General features: G+C 40.7%; 1 protein-coding gene across 1 annotated transcript; it reads left to right on the plus strand.

Annotated features, from left to right (window-relative positions):
• The first annotated feature begins 4,019 nt into the window (after nt 1-4,019).
• LOC113010191 (uncharacterized) lies at nt 4,020-16,823 on the plus strand. Its single transcript, XM_026149140.1, has 2 exons — nt 4,020-4,110; nt 13,014-16,823. The coding sequence occupies exons 1-2, from the start codon at nt 4,035-4,037 to the stop codon at nt 16,721-16,723; spliced, it is 3,786 nt and encodes a 1,261-aa protein (XP_026004925.1). The 5' UTR covers nt 4,020-4,034; the 3' UTR covers nt 16,724-16,823.
• The last annotated feature ends 1,225 nt before the right edge of the window (nt 16,824-18,048 follow it).

An 18,048-nucleotide genomic window follows, 5' to 3' on the forward strand; every position in this document is an offset into this window, starting at 1 on the left:
CATGGGTGGAACTAGGCAGGGAATGAGCATATGTAAGCTTGAAAGTGAAAGAATTTTCTACAGTCACATTTAGTGCTATCATTAACCCTGTAAGACCCAACCCATCAAAAAATAGCCAGAAAACTCTGAGATGTTTATTAACCCTTATAACAAAATCCCCAAAAATTATTTTGATATATAGCATGCTGTGTACGATATATTTTTATTATATATTTATTATACATTTTTGTATGGCATTGGATACTTTGGGCATTTTTGGCAAGTGTTTGTTGAAAACAATGTTATTTTTAGACCAAAAAAAGTTCAGAAACTCATGTATCAAATATGATATAAAGGGCATTAAAGGATTAACCTCAATGCAAAACAATGTGAAAAACATTATTGTAGTTTCTTCTTCCTCTGATAATAGTATCTAACGATATAAGCCTCTTACATAAGGGGATCTTACCTCTAACCTCAATAAGTTGAACTGTGACAGGAATCTGAGTGATTCCCAGAAATAGTGAACCTGAAAATGAAAGAAAAAGTCCTGTTCTTCACAATCACATTTATGGCTATCATTAACCTTAAACTCAAAGTTTTCCACAATGTTATCAGTTGTTGGCAAGATGGTTATCAGAGCAGACACTCGATCTGCTGTGGAAGACATTTGATACACATGTCGCAAGCACATTGAATTAAAACAGACTGATCAATAATAACATTCAAAAGTCTCATAGGTAATATTTTAAAGCAGTTTCTTTCGCAGACTGCCTCAATTTTTTTTATAAGAAACGTTTTCAGAATTTTTTCCCCCCAGATTTTTAAAATGTGGCTCATTTTGCTAGGTAAGCAGTTTTTATTCTCAAGTTCCATATGGACTTCTTCTTAGGCACCCCTCTGCTGTAGCATTTGTGTTGTACCTCATCAGTCTCTAGTTGTGATAGCAGTTGCATCTTCCAGATGTTGAAACACTGAGCTACTAGTTGTTTCACTAATGTTGGGTGTCAAAGACTCCATAGGTCTGACATCCTCTTTTACTGGGATTACTTCCTTACTTCAGATTCCAACAGCTCTCTGTTCTCATCCCTTGCTCACTTGTGTCTTCTTGTTCCAGAAGCCCACTTCTCAACAGTGTGTCCTAGAGACCTGAAGTGGACCTTGTTAATCTGGGTGACATTCGAACTGGTAGATGAGTAGTGTTACCACTACACTATCTTTCTATAGATAGATAGATAAATAAATACCCCCCCCCATCCAGCTTAGGTGTCAGAGATACAGTTTTTATGCAACCCTGTTACAGCAAGTCAGATCAGAGTAGATAAGATAACATGGATACATTACTTTTAATCAAGCCCCCCCAAAAAAATTCAAGACCACAGAAATGTTAGAATAATAATATTTCTATATTCTTGTATTCATGTTTGTTTTATATGTATAGTAACAGGGTTTGTATCAGGGTTGCAAGACAGTGCTATCAATAGTGTTTTCTCGGGAAAACAACTGTGGTTAAATGAGTACAGTGGTAAAATTTTGTCTCTGTCCTTGAACTCTTGCTTGAGTCTTTTCCTGCATGTTCAGAGGTAAGTCCCTTTCATTTTGGTAAATCCAAGAGGAACTGAACTTAACTGAACTGTGTTTTAGTTTTCTTTGTCTTTATCACATTTTACCATAGAGCACATTAAAACATCTCAGCACTGTGCACAGTGTGATTTTCATGTAGTTTCTTTAAACACACACACACACACACACACACACACACACACACACACACACACACACACACACACACACACACACACACACACACACACACACACACACACACAACAAAAAAGACTTCTTTATATATAAATTAGTGCACTTTTCTTAGATGACCCAAAAAATGTTAGGGTGCCATGGGTGCATTCTCCCTTTGGCTTCTACCATCCTTTTTGTCTTTAATTGAATCTTTCCATGAAATACACTTCAAGTGACAATAATGTTTCAAAAAACTTTAACCTCAAATGTGTTTTTTTTTTTTTTAAGTGAAGCATCTCTCCGGTGCACACTGGTAACACTATGAAATCCAGATTTTCTTCTGTTTTCTTCTCTTTTTTAATTTTTTTGTTGTTTTAAACCTGATTTTCTTCTCTCGGTGCATCATATTTAAGGTCTAGCACCTGTGCTCTAATAAAGGCTACACTTCTGAGATGAGGCCCTAGAGTTTCTATATAATCAAAACCAGAAACTGACATTTTAAAGGACAAGGATATGAAAGATACGTTTCTTGCGTCTAGTTCTGCTTTTGTCCCTAAAATAAACAATTGTAGTTTCTTTTGAGTCACGTATCAACTGACCTGACCTTTGCATCATTAAACCTAAATCTGAAAGTGAAACAATAGCTTATATTTGAACAGTGATGTTTATAGCGACCATAAAGACCAAAGTTCTTTTACACACGTATCAGAGTTCATGTTGACCCTATGCATAAATGTTTTCAGCAAAAATGTTCAGTAAAATAAATCTTTACATCAAAGTAATGGATTTAAAGTTGCAGTCTTAACCTGAACCCCATTAATTTTCAATAAATATATCTGGCACATCTTTGGCTTGTGGAAAATGCCAAAAAACTTTAAATGTATTATATTATAGACAGAAGTAGTATTTTTGTCCTTATGCAGATCATGTGATTTCTGAGAACTCAGCTTGATCTTCCTCTGTGGTGCCTCCCAAGTAAAGCTAAAGGGGCGGGTCTTTCTCACAGAGTATATAATGTCTGAAACAATAGCACTCCCTCAGAAGTTCACATATATATCAGCTGTAAGTACAGCAATATTGTTTTGATATTCTCCTGCATGCATTATTGTTTGTCTTGGATAAATAATTAGATTTATGTAGGTGGCTGTTATTTTCTTGTATTTTCTTTTTCTTTTTTGTTATTATTTAGACAAAGATTTTGGATATACTTTAAATGTTTTTTGTTTTGTTTTGTTTCTTAAATTAGCCAATAGTGAATGCTGTGTGTAACTTAAAGGTTAAATCTCTAGTAATCTCTTAGAAACGATGGACCCTACATTTTGACTCTTGCTGAGGTTTTCTTGTGTCAGTTCAGGGGCTTCTGTCCTTTTTATATATTTTATTATTATTATTATTATTATTATTTATTTTTTTATTTTTTTTATTTTTTTTAACTATTTAATTTGTAAAAATGTGCATACACACACACACACACACACACACACACACACGTAGGAAAATATTTAGTATACACATCCAGAAATGCATACACTATTATATATTGTACATATATTTATTAGTTTCAGGTTGGCCATTCTTGTATTTTGCTCGTTTGTGTTGTTGTGTTTGCACATCTCTGTTGCTTGTGGGGCTCGCACACAAGAATTTCACTCGCATGTGCTGTGCCAGTGTGCCTGCACATGTGATGTGACAATAAAAGTGATTTGATTTGATTTGATTTACCCACTGAGCTGCTGAAACTGATAACACAGACCTTCATGAAATGGCCATTTCATGAAGGTCTGTGTTAAACAGAAAAAAAGACATGGAATGTATTTGTATGTATATGTACAAAGGATGGAGCTTACCTTTGGTCTATCTTACATTTTATCTCTTACATGTGTAATGTGTCAAGTGTAATTTACTAACCAAATGTGTTTTTGTTCTGTAATTATAGAATTCGGCAATGTGAAATATTCAAAAATTACTCCACCTTCTTTACTCAAGATTAATTATTAAGTTCGTAAATCCAGAATGGGGCCAAATAACTATAAGATTTAAAAAAATACAAATATGAAACTGTGATTAATAATAATTATGGCTCTATTCACGCCAGATGGCCCTGGTATGCTGTTTCACAGAACCAGTCTATAAATAACTGTACTTGTGTTTTTCCTGCTGTAATATACCAAGAGCCTATTCTGAGTGGCTGGGATGTATACATGCCACGCTTAACATTTTGAACAGCAGGAGAATAAAAACTATTATCAAACTAACCCAGAGTGTCTGTGTTGTCTAGTCTAGACAAAGAGATGGACACTGAAGCCAGCAGAACGATGGAAATTGCGGCGCTTGGCCGCCCATTCAGCCTTGGGATGCTGTATGACTGCCGCCAGGATGCAATCGTACCTGGTAAGGATTCACAAGTATTAACTAAATGTAACTGAACCATAATCCACATTTGCATCACCTCTGTAAATAAGCAATTTACCTCTTTGGATTAACCAAATATTTATTCTGGTTCTAATATTTGAAAGATAAATACATTTGTTTTAATAAGTATAATAGTGAATTGATGTTACACTTTATTAATGCAATATAGTGTTGCTTTTTTTATTCTTTACCTTGGAAGTCCCATTAAGATCAAATCTCTTTTTCAAAGGAGACCAGGCCATGAAACACATGTATGACACAGACCTTAAACATCAGGATTCTCCTAGGAAGAGATGCTATACTTTACAAAACCTGCTGTGGAAAGTTTTTAGTTTGACCATTGTATTTCACTGACGAAATAACTTCATACTGGCTCGTTTAGCCTCAAATCAGCCAATTATTAGACCATTTCCTGCTCGAACATTTCCAATTTGCATAAATATTTAATGGTACAAAGTTTGAATATATGTGAGTCCTGTGAAATTTTAGCTTCATCTATCATCTGCAAACTCAGCAGCCTGCAACAAGTGCTTTAAGCTGATACTGTGATACTGTCAAAGGAGGTAACACCTCGAATCCGATGAAACACCTGGCGACGCATAGCGTTTTTTTTAAAAGCCCAGAAATGCGCCGTATTTGACAGCTTGCTGCGAGACCTCACACCGAGGTGGGTTGCGGGTGGGTTGCCTGTTATGCAACATCCCCCAAAAACACGAAGAGGAGAGTCCTGGCCCCTAGCCCTGCCAGTGTAGCAGAAATGATGAGGATGATGATGCAGCAGCAGCCGTTCTTCTCTGCGTGAGTAGCTTAATGTTGTTCGTGTGTAATTTACGTTGAGTAGGCTAACCACGTTATTACATTAATGCATGTAAGGTGAACTAGCAAACATCATCGTAGCTACATGCGGCTGTCCTCTTGTTTGATGGCAGATACTCCCTTCACCCTGGCCAAAAAGGCTAAAATGACCAAAGAAAAAGTGGAAAACAGTTAAACATGAGAGGTTTAGGACAAAGTTTGTGTTTTTTCCATTGTTTAAGCACTGCTTCCAGCCAAGAGTGATACCATATATGCCCCATAGCTGCAGAAAAGGCTAACATTGTTATCTTTTTACAAAAAACAGCTGAACATGAGGTTTTTGGACCAATTTTGTGTTCTCCATTCTTTAAGCGCCGGTTTGAGCACCGGCACCGTTTCAAAAGTACCGATTTGGCACCGGTATCGGATAAAACCTAAACGATACCCATCCCTAGCTACAAGCATACTCTGATGGGCAAAGTTACATGGCAAACCGTCATACCTACTTACATTTGTGCTGGAATTACTCGGACAGCAGAAATGTGCATTAACTACTTACGGTAGGACGTTTTGCCAAAGTAGAATGGTTTGTCAGAACACCGGACTCGTAGACAGAAATTAGCTTTACTTTGTTTTCTGGGTCAACTTAGCTAGTGAGAGACAGAGAGAGGCATTGAAAGACTGCTCCAACGGAACTTATTGTTTCGGAGGAAAACACGATCACAGTGTACAGTCGACCTAGAGTCATTAATGTGGTGAGTTGTCTCATTTACATTTTGAGAGAACCCGATTGAGTCAAATAAAAGATTAAACGCAGTGTTGAGGCAATTACTAACTATAATTCCCATAATTATTTTATCTGAATCAGCACTAAAACAGATTTTTTTGCTAAAAAGCCTAAAAACACTGAGGAAGGTAGACAACAAATAAAACCAGCGTTTGAGTTTTCCAGTTCAGGTGCACAAGGGTAAGGGTTAGGCTTTCAAATCAACCAAAACTCTGTCAGGGTCTCTAGTTCATTAATAAGCTGTAATGAAAAATCACTGGCACTCGTCCTCCTTAGCCTGCCCTTTGAGTGTTCTTAGATTTAGTATTACTCAGGGGTGTTAATTCATTCAAACTAGCATATTCATCTTGTAACCAGGTTTCTGTATTCCAGGGCAAATCAATATGTTGATCAATGGTTAAACCGTGTACTACTTAGATGACAGACCTACTGTTTAGTAATCTACATAATCTACATTTAAATAGTTTACTCTTTGGTGCAGTTAAAGATGCTATATTGTTCTTCTTTGTGAATTTTTATGTTTAAAATGTTTTTGCTGATTTGTTTTGTGGTGGTCTGGGAGAAGACAGTCTCTATGGGAATAGGGTGTTTTTAGGGGGGTTGGGGGAGAAGTTGGAGTGAGGCATGTAAGATTGCAACTCTGCTTCCTGGTCCTAACTCTGAATAGTCATGATAGAAATGAGAGCTGCTCCATCGCAAGTTGGATGGATGTGGTCTCTTCTAGCAAGACCAGATTTTCCTCAGTAATTTTTTTTTTAATTATCTATAAAGCCTATATAAAATTTTGGATACCACTCAATTGGTAATTTAAAGAGAATATGCAGCTTAACATGTCACAACTCTGACCGATTGAAGACAGGACCAGGTAAAACTACAGTCAGACATTTTTTGGTAAAGTTACAGACTGACTCAATATTAATTTTGGTGACCTTCAATTAAGGCAAAGTGGTTTCATTACTGCCAATGTGAATTATGATTTTACCAAATCTACTATTATCCTTAGCCAGTAGTTTCAGGTTCTTTCAATGTTGCCTGCTCTGGCCCCTCCATGTGGTTCACAAAGTAGATTCCAGTCTCAAAGTAGTCCTAGAGCAGTGGTGGGCAACTCCAACCCTCGAGGGCCGGTGTCCTACAGATTTTAGATGTGTGATTGATCCTACACAGATGATTTAAATGGCTAAATTACCTCCTCAAGATGTCTTGAAATTCTCCAGAGGCCTGGCAATGAACTAATCACTTGATTCAGGTGTGTTGACCCAGGGTGAGATCTAAAACCTGCAGGACACTGGCCCTCAAGGCCTGGAGTTGGCCACCACTATCCTATAGTATCTCCACAACCTCTTGTGTGTCCTAATGACTGTAGATACAGGTTGTTGCTTAACAAGACAAACACATTTTCATTTCAGCAGATCGAGCTAGTGATCAGCTCTGCAAATCGGGTGGGGTGAGGGCAGTGGCACTGTATAAATTTTTGCTTATGGCTAGCGTAGTGCTCTGGTGGTACAACTTACAAACTGTTGAAAAGTTGGTAATCAGGGGGTGGAGGTCCTCCATGGGGAAGGGGGTCTGACATAAAAAATGAACCAAATCAAAAAAGCAGATCCATCTGTAAGTACATTTCATTAAAGGTAGAATTTCACAGGAATATTATGGAACTTGAAAAAACTTGAAACTTGAACAGTGAAATTAGGTAGCAAGCCCACAAAGGTGCGAAAGTAAAGAAAACAATATACAAGAAAAGAAAAAAACAGTAGAATAACAACACTATATGCACAATTTTGGGTTACAGAAAGTATTTTGGGTGTGTGTACAAGGGCATTGTAATGAAATATAATAAATAATAAATAAGGGTGGAAGGGCTTTGGTCGTTAAGGATAGGGATAGAAATTGCACATCTGCCAAAATATTGCACGGAGGGGGAAAAATGGCAGCAACATAATAAATGGCAGATAGCAGGTGTTACAGATTCAAATATTGGGGATGGATACAAGAGGAAAAACCACAATAACAACACTGGTCCGGCCGGGTTGAGTCAAACTATTATTTTTAATGATTTATGATGCATGCATCATAAAACAATATCATTCATTCACAATAAATCAGCAGTCTAATGTAATGCAAATCAATTTAACAAACGCAATAGTTATCACCTTCTTCTAATTCAGGAGAATAATGCAAACTAAAACTACATAATAATTCACAATCTTTAATTAGGGGTATAACATGGCATAAAATAATATTATAATCCAACACAGGGTCAGAATGATTGTATGGGAGAGATCTGCTCACACTCTTAACTTGCATTTATGGTTCTGACATCCCATGGATAGAAGCTGTTCTTTAGTCTATTGGTTTCACACCTGATGGAACTGAACCTTTTTCCAGAGGGCAGGATGTTGAATAGATGGTGGCTTGGATGGAGGTGGTCTTTTATATTTGCCCTGACTCTAGAGAGGCATCTAGAGCTGACAATGGAGTCCAGGGAGGAGAGTGGACAGCCAATCGCCTTCTCTGCAGTTCTGATGACTCTCTGGAGTCTCCTCTTATCAGTTGTTGTGCAACCAGCGTACCACACGGGGATGGTGTGCACCAGCACACTCTCAATTGTTGCTTGATAGAAGGACACTAGTAGGTCAGTCTGCAGCCTGTTCTATCTTAGAACCCTAAAGAAATGGAGGCTCTGCTGGGATTTCGTCACCAAGGCTGATGTGTTTGTACTTCAGGATAGGTCCTCAGAAATGTGGGTACAGAGGAACTTAAAGGAGGACACCCGCTCCACAAAGTTGCCTTATATAGAGGGGGGAGAGGGATCAGTTTTTGTCTTGTGCAAGTCCTAGACCACTTCCTTGGTTTTCCTGGTGTTGAGGGTCAGGTTATTGTGGTCACACCATTCTGTCAGACATTGGATATCATCTATGTAAGCGGTGTCGTCATCGTTGGTGATGAGTGCTGTCTGCAAATCTGATGATGCAGTCGCTGGTGTAGATGCAGCATAAGAGAGAACTCAGCACACATGCCTGCGGTGAGCCAGTGCTCAGTGACAGGGAGGATGATCTCCGGTTGCCAACCTTGACAGATTGTGATCGGTCTGTAAGAAAGTTTTTGATCCATCCACATGTAGCGGGGGAAGAAGTCCAGGTTTACCAGCTTGGCTATAAGGATGTCTGGGACGATGGTTTTAAAAGACAAGCTGAAATCAATGAAGAGCATCCTTACTGAAGTCCCAGGATTCTCCAGGTGATGCAGAGCAGAGTGGAGGGCAGTGGAAATTGCATCCTGCCTTATAGGCAAACTGGTGGGGGTCAAAGCTGGGTGGGTGGCAGTCCTTTATGTGCTATAGGAAGCTGCTTCTCAAAGCACTTAGCAACCACTGGAGTCAGTGCAATGGGTCTGTAATCATTGAGGCCACTGATGGTGGTGGACTTGGGGACTGGGACTATTGCTGCTGATTTCAGTGAGGGACAGTGGCATGTAACAGGGAGAGGTTGAATAGCCTGGTGAACACAGGAGCCAGGTGGTCGGGAGCAGGCTTTGAGCACACTCCCAGGTATTCCATGTAGGGCCTGTGGCTTCTCTCTCATATTAACTGCTCTAAACACATTGCAAACCCGGTGTTCTTGGAGAGTAAATGTGTGTGGGCTGTGCTCAGAGGAGGCTATGGGCAGGGTAGTGTGCATCGTAGGGGTGTCTACAGAATCAGAATACTTTATTGATCCCTGGGGGAAATTATTTTTTGTTACAGTGCTCCATTATAAACCAACATTAAGACAACACAGACAATACGCTAACTAAGAATAGTACAATATATACATATATATACATACATACATACATAAGTCACTCATAAATAAATAGCTGGAAAAGAAACATGTGTAGTTGTAGCAGTAACCAGTGTGTTAAGTGGATGCGTTGTACAGGGAGCCACAGGCAGGAAAGATTTCCTGTGTCGTTCAGTGGTGCTTTTCGGTAATCTCAGTCTCTCACTGAACGAGCTCCTGTGACTGACCAACATGTCATGGAGTGGGTGGGAGGTGTTATCCAACATTGTCTTTATCTTGGACAGCATCCGCCTCTCCGACACCACCTTGAGGGAGTCCAGCTCCATCCCCACAACATTGCTGGCCTTAAGGATTAGTTTATTAAGTCTGTTGGCATCTGCGACCCTCAGCCTGCTCCCCCAGCATGCAACAGCATAGAGGATCGCACTGGACACAACAGACGCATAGAACATCCTGAGCATTGCCCGGTAGATGTTGAAGGACCTCCGGTGCCTCAGAAAATAGAGACGACTCTGGCCCTTCCTGTAAAGTGCTGTGGTGTTTTTAGCCCAGTCCAGTTTATTGTCAATGTGTACTCCAAGGTATTTATAGTCCTCCACAATGTCCACACTGACCCCCTGGATTGAAACAGGGGTCAAGTGTTTCCTGGTCTTCCTGAAGTCCACGATCAGTTCCTTGGTCTTTGCCACGTTGAGCTGCAGATGATTCTGCTCACACCACGTGACAAAGGAGTCGACCACAGCCCGGTACTCTGTCTCATCATCCCTGCTGATGCATCCAACCACCGCAGAGTCATCAGAAAACTTCTGAAGATGGCAGGTCTCTGTGCAGTGGCTGAAGTCTGTGGTGTAGAGGGTGAAGAGGAAGGGGGAGAGGACAGGGGTGCCCCTGTGTTGCTAATCACCTTGTCAGACACACACTGTGGGAGACGTACATATTGTGGTCTTCCTGTCAGGTAATCAACAATCCAGGACACCAGAGAAGCATCCACCTGCATCGCTGCTAACTTATCACCCAGGAGGGTCGGCCTGATGGTGTTGAAAGCACTAGAAAAGTCAAAAAACATGACCCTCACAGTGCTCGCCGGCTGGTCCAGATGGGTGTAGACACGATTGAGCAGGTAGATGATGGCGTTCTCAGTTCTGAGACGAGGCTGATAAGCGAACTGAAGGGGGATCCAGATGTGGTCTTACTATGGATCGCAGCTGGTCCAGGATGAGCCTTTCCAGGGTCTTCATGATGTGGGAGGTCAGTGCCACGGGCCTGTAATCCTGGGGGCCACTGGGACGTGGCGTCTTTGGTACAGGGACGAGGCATGATGTCTTCCACATCACTGGGACCCTCTGCAGACTCAGACTCAGCATAAACAGTTTATGAAAGACTCCACACAGCTGGGGGGCACAGGCCTTGAGGACAAGGGGACTCACTCCGTCTGGTCCAGCAGACTTGCCTGAGTGAAGTCTCCTCATTTGCATCTCAACCTGGTATTGAGTGAAGGTGATGGGTGGGGAAGGGGTGTCAGGAATCTCACAGGAGGCAACATGTGAAGAGAGAGGCTGGCACAGTGGTGTGGCTCTGGATTCCAGGCTGACTACAGGTGAGGTTGTGGGGGTGGGAGCAGACACTGTGGTGTCGAATCTATTGAAAAACAGATTCAACTCGTCGGCTCTATTCTCACCTCCCTCAGCTCCCCTGCTGTTGGTTGGCCTGAATCCAGTGATGGTCTTCATGCCCCTCCACACCTCTCTCATGCTGTTCTGCTGGAGTTTCCACTCCAGCTTCCTCCTGTAATTGTCCTTAGCCTCGCTGATCTTGTCCTTTAGTAACACCTGGACCTTCCTCACCTCCTCTTTATTGCCCCCTCTGAAAGCCCTCTTCTTGTTGTTGAGGAGGGCTTTGATGTCCTTAGTCACCCACGGCTTGTTATTTGGGTAACAATGAACAGTCTGAGCTGGAACAATGGAGTCGGTGCAGAAAGTTATGTAGTCTGTGATACACTCAGTAAGCCCATTGATGTCCTCGGCGTGAGGCTCACAGAGTGTTTCCCAGTCGGTCACCTCAAAAAAGCCCTGTAGTTCTGCTATTGCCTCCTCTGACCACCTCCTAACAGTCCTGGTGGTCACAGGTTCCCTCCTCACAATTGGCACATAGCGGGGGGTGAGGTGAATCAGGTTATGATCTGACCTACCAAGTGGGGGGATGGAGGAGGAGCTGTATGCATCCTTGACGTTAGCATACAGTAAGTATAAAATTTTCTCTCCCCTGGTGGGACAGTCCACATATTGTTTGAATGTTGTTAGTGTATTGTCCAGTGATACATGGTTGAAGTCACCCGAGATCACAGTTCTCCCAAATCAGACGAAGAAGTGGTTAAGTTCCTCTGCCAATGAGATGTCCATGTTATCTGTATTTGTCCTGTTACCTGCGGAGTTGGTGATGTGTTTCTGGCCCTCCCATACCTTTTTAGGGTTGTTATCTGAGATTTGTGTGCACAGTTGCAGACTTGCCTTTTACAATGCCTGAACCTTACTTGTCATCCAGGGTTTACAGTTGGGGTAGCCCCGGACCCACATGTTGAACAAATTTAGGTAGCACAGTCACAGTTCTTAAGCATGCTTTGTTGAAATCCCCTACGATTATGTGTACTCCTTCTGGATATGTCCGTTGCTGTTCAGAGATCAAGTCATGCAGGTAGGCAAAGGCTGAACTAACATTTGCATCTGGTGGTATATAGACTGGTGTTATTAGCACTGTGGGCAGTTCTCTGGGGAAATAGAAAGGTCTGCACACGACAGACATTGCCTCTATGTCCGGGTAACAGACTATGATGATGATCTTAGTGTTTGTGCACCAGTTGTTATGTGTGTAAATGCTTTTGCACAAACTCCGCTTTTCCCCACTGTAGCCATTCAGTCGCTGAGGTGCATTGTGCAGCCTGCTAGTTGCATGTCTCTGTGACGACCAAGACACAACAGTTGTGGACGAGTGGCTGTGCAGCGAGAAGAAGGTTCAGTTCGTCTATTTTGTTGACGACCGACCATGGTTGGTCAAGAAGATGCTGAGAAGCAGTGGTGTAATAGGCTGCTTCTTTAGCCTGGCTAGCTAATGTAAAAGTAAAGTATACTTAGCTACAGAAGAACATTTAAGTTGCCAGAATTCCTGGTGTTAGTAAAGACAAAAGCAGTTATTCAGTACAAATGTACTGACTTTTTTTTAAATTAGGTCAAAGAGAGGGTGAGCAATTTTTAAAATGTAAAAGTAAAACATCATAGGTTAAATGTAATGTACAGACTTACGTTTTTTTGTGAGAATGAATGTAAATTATGGGCTGGATTCAAATTGTCAGTGGGCTCTGAGTTAGAAACATACACTTATGGGATGTTGTGGAAGCCTTTAACTAATTTAACTGATAATGCTTTCACTATAAAACAAAGATGACTTTTTAGACAGGCAGTTGTTAATTGTATTTTTGTTTATTTTTATCTATTTATACCCAAAATAAATGGTAACATATTTTACAGGAATGACACTGTGGGACTGTAATGACCTGGAAAAAGATAGACGAGAACAAGAACAACCTAACACTGAATCTGAAATAGTGGCATCTGAATCAATTGAGGACAAATCTTCAGCATTAAATGTTGAGGCATCCCTGAAGGCAAGTTTCTTGGGAGGACTGGTTGAGGTTGGAGGATCAGCCAAATATCTCAATGATCACAAAACATCCAAATACCAGGCCAGAGTGACACTGAACTACAAAACTACAACAAAGTTCCAGGAACTGTCAATGAATCATCTTGGAAGAGGCAACGTAAAACATCCCTATGTTTTTGAGCAAGGAATAGCAACACATGTAGTCACAGGTATCCTTTATGGGGCTCAAGCTTTCTTTGTGTTTGACCGTGAGGTTTCTAAAGAGGAAACTCATCAAGACATCCAGGGCAGCTTGAAGGTGATGATCAAGAAGATCCCCTTGCTTTCCATAGAGGGTGAAGGTTCCCTGAAAATGGAAGATAAGGACAAAAAAAGTGTTGAGAAATTCTCCTGCAGATTCTATGGAGACTTTTGCCTTAAGAAACCTCCAACAACATTTCAGGAAGCTGTAGAAGTCTACAAAAGCCTTCCAACACTACTAGGAACCAATGGCGAAAAGGCCGTACCAATGAAGGTCTGGCTGTTACCTTTGACCAGTTTAGATTCTTGTGCTGCTAAACTCGTCCGTCAGATAAGTATAAGATTAGTTCAGGAATCACAGAGCGTCCTGGAGGACTTCAGTGAACTGGAAACGAGGTGTAACGATGCACTGAGAACTTCCACTGTCCAACAGTTCCCACAGATTAGCAAAAAACTGACAAGTTTTAAAGAAATGTGTTCAGAGTTCAAGCTGGGATTTCAGCGACTGTTAGCAAAGAGACTACCATCAATCAGAGGAGGAGGAGAAGAGGAGGCTGAACTCGCTGAGATCCTGAAGAAGAGACATTCTTCACCTTTCAACAGCAAAAACCTGACTGAGTGGATGGACTGTAAAGAGAGAGAAATCAGTATGTTAAAGTCTTTCACCAACATGATGAAAAACACCAAGACTGTCCCATCTCAGAATAATCTACATGAGGAACTTCTCAGTGCAGAGCATGGCCTGTGTTTTGTTTTCACCTCACTGGGGAAGGATGAACCGTACCTCTCAGCTTTATCAGACTACCTGAAAGAAACAACCAAAACAGACGTTCACGTTTATCATACTTACAATGTAGAGAAGGAACAATGGTACCTTTCAAAAGGAGTAGCAGATGATATGAGGAAGGAAGCAAAACTCTTCAGTGATTTTGCAGAGGCCAACAAGGAAAACAAGAACATTAAGTTCCTGACAGTGGGGTTAACTAATGAGACACAGGAAGGTTCCAGCATCTACCTTTATGAAGGTGGATTTGCTGTCAGTGAGAACTTTGAGCCTCCTTCAAAGCCTGAAACTGTGACAGCAGCTGACATAAACCACAACAGTGTGACACTGAAGATTTCTCCACCCAGATTTGGAGCGGAGAACATCACCTCCTACTCTGTTGAGTACTGTGTCAGTGGAGAGGATGGATGGCAGCAGAAGACAGAAGCAAAGGCTGAAGAAGTCACAGTGAGAGATCTGAAGCCAAACACAGAGTATGTGTTCAGATGCAGAGCAGTGACCTCAGCAGGTGTCGGACCAGCTAATGTAATCAGTGATGCCATTAAAACTTTACCCTGCAGCCCTCCTGGAAAACCTCAAGCTCAGCCATATTCAAGTGAGATATCAGTTAGCTGGGAGAAGCCTGTTGAGCTTGGAGAGGATGTGCAGATATTGAGTTACATAGTGGAATATGCAAAAACAGATAGCAGCTCAACAATAAATGACCTCGAGTGGACTCAAACAATTTCAGGAGGTGAGAAGGCCATCATTTCAGGGCTTCAGTCAGAGACACAATATGCAGTCAGGGTCAGATGTGACTGTGGTGTAGATGGAAGAAGCAAGGAAAGCATCATTGTTAATGTCTGCACAACAAAGCGTGAATTTGCACGTCTTGCTGAGTACCTAAAACATATCAGCAAGAAAACAAACTCAAAGCTGCCCTCAGTTTACAAACTGCCCCTGGAAGAAGAAGATATGGACATTGATGGATGTCGGAGGTATATCTTTGGCAAAGAAAGCATGAGGCAGAATCGCACAATAATGCTTCTTGGAGCAACAGGATCAGGAAAGTCTACTCTCATCAATGGAATGATCAACTACATTGTTGGTGTAGAGTGGAACGACGGTTTCAGATTTAAGTTAGTTGATGAGGATCCAACCAGTTCACAAGCTCACAGTCAGACATCTGAAGTCACTGTGTATGAAATCCACCACCAGGAAGGCTTTAAAATCCCGTTCTCCATGACCATTGTGGACACTCCAGGTTTTGGAGATACAAGAGGAGTAGCAAGAGACAAGGAGATCACAGAGCAAATCCGCAGGCTTTTCACCTCTCCTAATGGAGTCAGTGAGATTGATGCAGTGTGTTTTGTTACTCAGGCCTCTCTTGCACGACTAACAGCAACACAGAGATATGTGTTTGACTCGGTGCTCTCCATTTTTGGCAAAGATGTGGCAGAGAACATTGAAATGCTGGTGACTTTTGCTGATGGCAAAGAACCACCAGTTCTTGAGGCAATAACCGTTTCTGCAGTCCCGTGTCCAAAAAATGAGTTAGGGCTTCCGGTTCACTTCAAGTTCAATAACTCAGCATTATTTGCAGACAACAGATGCAACAGAGACTGTGAAGAGGATTTTGATGAAGATGATGCCAGCTTTGATGAAATGTTTTGGAAGATGGGAGCCAAAAGTATGGAGAAATTCTTCACGGCTTTGGGTAAAATGGAAACCAAAAGCTTGCTAATGACCAAAGAAGTCTTAAAGGAGCGCAAACAGCTTGAAACAGCCATCGAAGGTTTGCAGCCACAAGTTAGAACTGGATTAGCAAAGCTTGAAGAAATTAAGACAACCAAAGAAAAGATCAAAGAGTATGAAGCAGTCATAACTTCAAATGAAAACTTTGAGATTGAGGTGGATGTTATTAAACCAGTCAAAAAACCAATCACAGAGAAAGGAGCATTCATCACCAACTGCCAGAAATGTTCAATAACATGTCACTACCCATGTGCAATAGCACAAGATAGTGAGAAACGTGGCTGTGCATCAATGGATATGAATGGGATGTGCGCTGTCTGTCCTGGAAAATGCATTTGGAGTGTGCATTTCAATCAGAAATACAGCTGGGAGTATGTTCAAGTGAAAGAGAAGCAGACAGTGCAAGAGCTGAAAAGCAAGTATGAAACAGCTAATAAAGAAAAGATGACTGTTCAGGAACTGATTGAGAGGCAGGAAGAGGAGATTGTTCACCTTCAGGACACGATGGTGTCCCTCATGGATCAGTCAGCTCAGTGTATAACTCGACTGCAAGAGATCAGCCTGAGGCCAAACCCTCTGACCACCCCAGAGTACATTGACATGATGATTGAGGGAGAGAGATCAGAGGCCAAAGAGGGTTACCAGGCTCGAATCAAATCTTTGGAGGCAATGAAGGAGAGGGCAAATCTTATCTCCAAGGTAACCCGACGAGACAAACTTGCAAAAACGGAGGAGGAATTATCCGAGGAAAGAAAGGAGAAGAAGGAAAAGAAAGGCATCTTTAAGAAAGTTCTAAATTTCTTTGGATATTCAGGTTAATATTACGAAGGTCTACAGATATGTTGGAGGTGTTATGAGGATTAAACAATTTAAAGCAGCTTTATAAAACGTGCTAAGCATGTAAAATAAAAAGAGGCCAAGCTAGAGTTGATGCTAAAACTATAGTCTACAATGCTGAATAAACTTTCTCTTCAAGTTGTTATCTGTTTCATTGTAATCTCCCAACAATTATTAAATTAAACCAGAATCTATGAGCAGATTGTTTCTTGTCTATGTGGAAAATTTTCTTTTTAACATGTTTAATGATCTCTGACAGCTGGACCACTGCTGCCAGATGTTTTTTATTTTTATTATTAAAAAAAAATCAGTAGAATAACTTTTTGTCTTAATTACAGGTCATTCCTGTTTTGGTAGCTTGATGTATTTAAGATCACCATGGTAACAGATGTCGAAATAACAGCTGTTAATAGTCCATCATTTAACAGTTGTAGTTTAATGCAGTGTCTGTAACTCTCAGCCTGTTGACACTACAGCATGGTTTTTCTTGTGATTCATTCCTTTTGTTTTTTGTTCCAATGTGATTTGGAAAAACGTGTCTAGAAATGCTCGTTAAATAATCACATTTACATTTGAATGTTAGGATGTCTGAGATGTGACATTAAATGATTATCCTGGATTCTTTCTGTTTCAAGCTCTTTATTAATTTCTCTGTTTTAGCTTCACTTGGACTGAATTAATGAACTGTAGGTGATGTGACTGTCATTGAAGATGAAGTACTTTTCTTTGCATATTTATCATTATTTTTATTATTATTAGATCTAATGTAGACCATGACATACTTTAACAATGATTATCAGTACATAACTGGAACAAAACATCCACACAAAGTCTTTGATTTGAAAACTGCGCGAGCATTTACAGAGCTGATTATGACGTAGCTGCCATAGAAAATGACTGATTATTAAACCAGCTGCTCTTGCAGCTCTACGGGAGCTTTAGTCCTCCAATAGTGATGTAAACCAATGCTGGAATAAGGAAGTGATGCTACCTGAGTCTCTGTAACAAGTTTAAAGAAACCAAACACACCTGCATAGATTGTGTAGAAAAATAAATAAAATGTTGTCATTAAATTCTGTTCAGGTGAAGTTTATTACACATCAGTTTCACACAGACTCTGGAAAATAACTGAGCTATTTTCTGATAATTGAGGTGCATCTGAAAGTGTGTCTGCTGGTTTTAGTTAAAACTGGTTAAATTCCAGTTTTTAAAAAAATCGTTTTTAAAGAATGAATTCTTTATGTGAAGGTGCTAATAGTTTTAGATGTTTACTGTTTTAACTGTGTTAATATTGTTATACAATATAT

The sequence above is a fragment of the Astatotilapia calliptera genome, chromosome 18 (assembly GCF_900246225.1).
Source record: "Astatotilapia calliptera chromosome 18, fAstCal1.2, whole genome shotgun sequence".
In the NCBI taxonomy this organism is placed as follows: domain Eukaryota; kingdom Metazoa; phylum Chordata; class Actinopteri; order Cichliformes; family Cichlidae; genus Astatotilapia; species Astatotilapia calliptera.

Excerpts from the sequence above, each read along its gene's own strand:
- LOC113010191 (XM_026149140.1), top strand. The coding sequence starts at position 4,035 with ATGGAAATTGCGGCGCTTGGCCGCCCATTCAGCCTTGGGATGCTGTAT. Across the intron at positions 4,111-13,013 it reads CCAGGATGCAATCGTACCTG|GAATGACACTGTGGGACTGT; the intron begins GTAAGGATTCAC and ends CATATTTTACAG.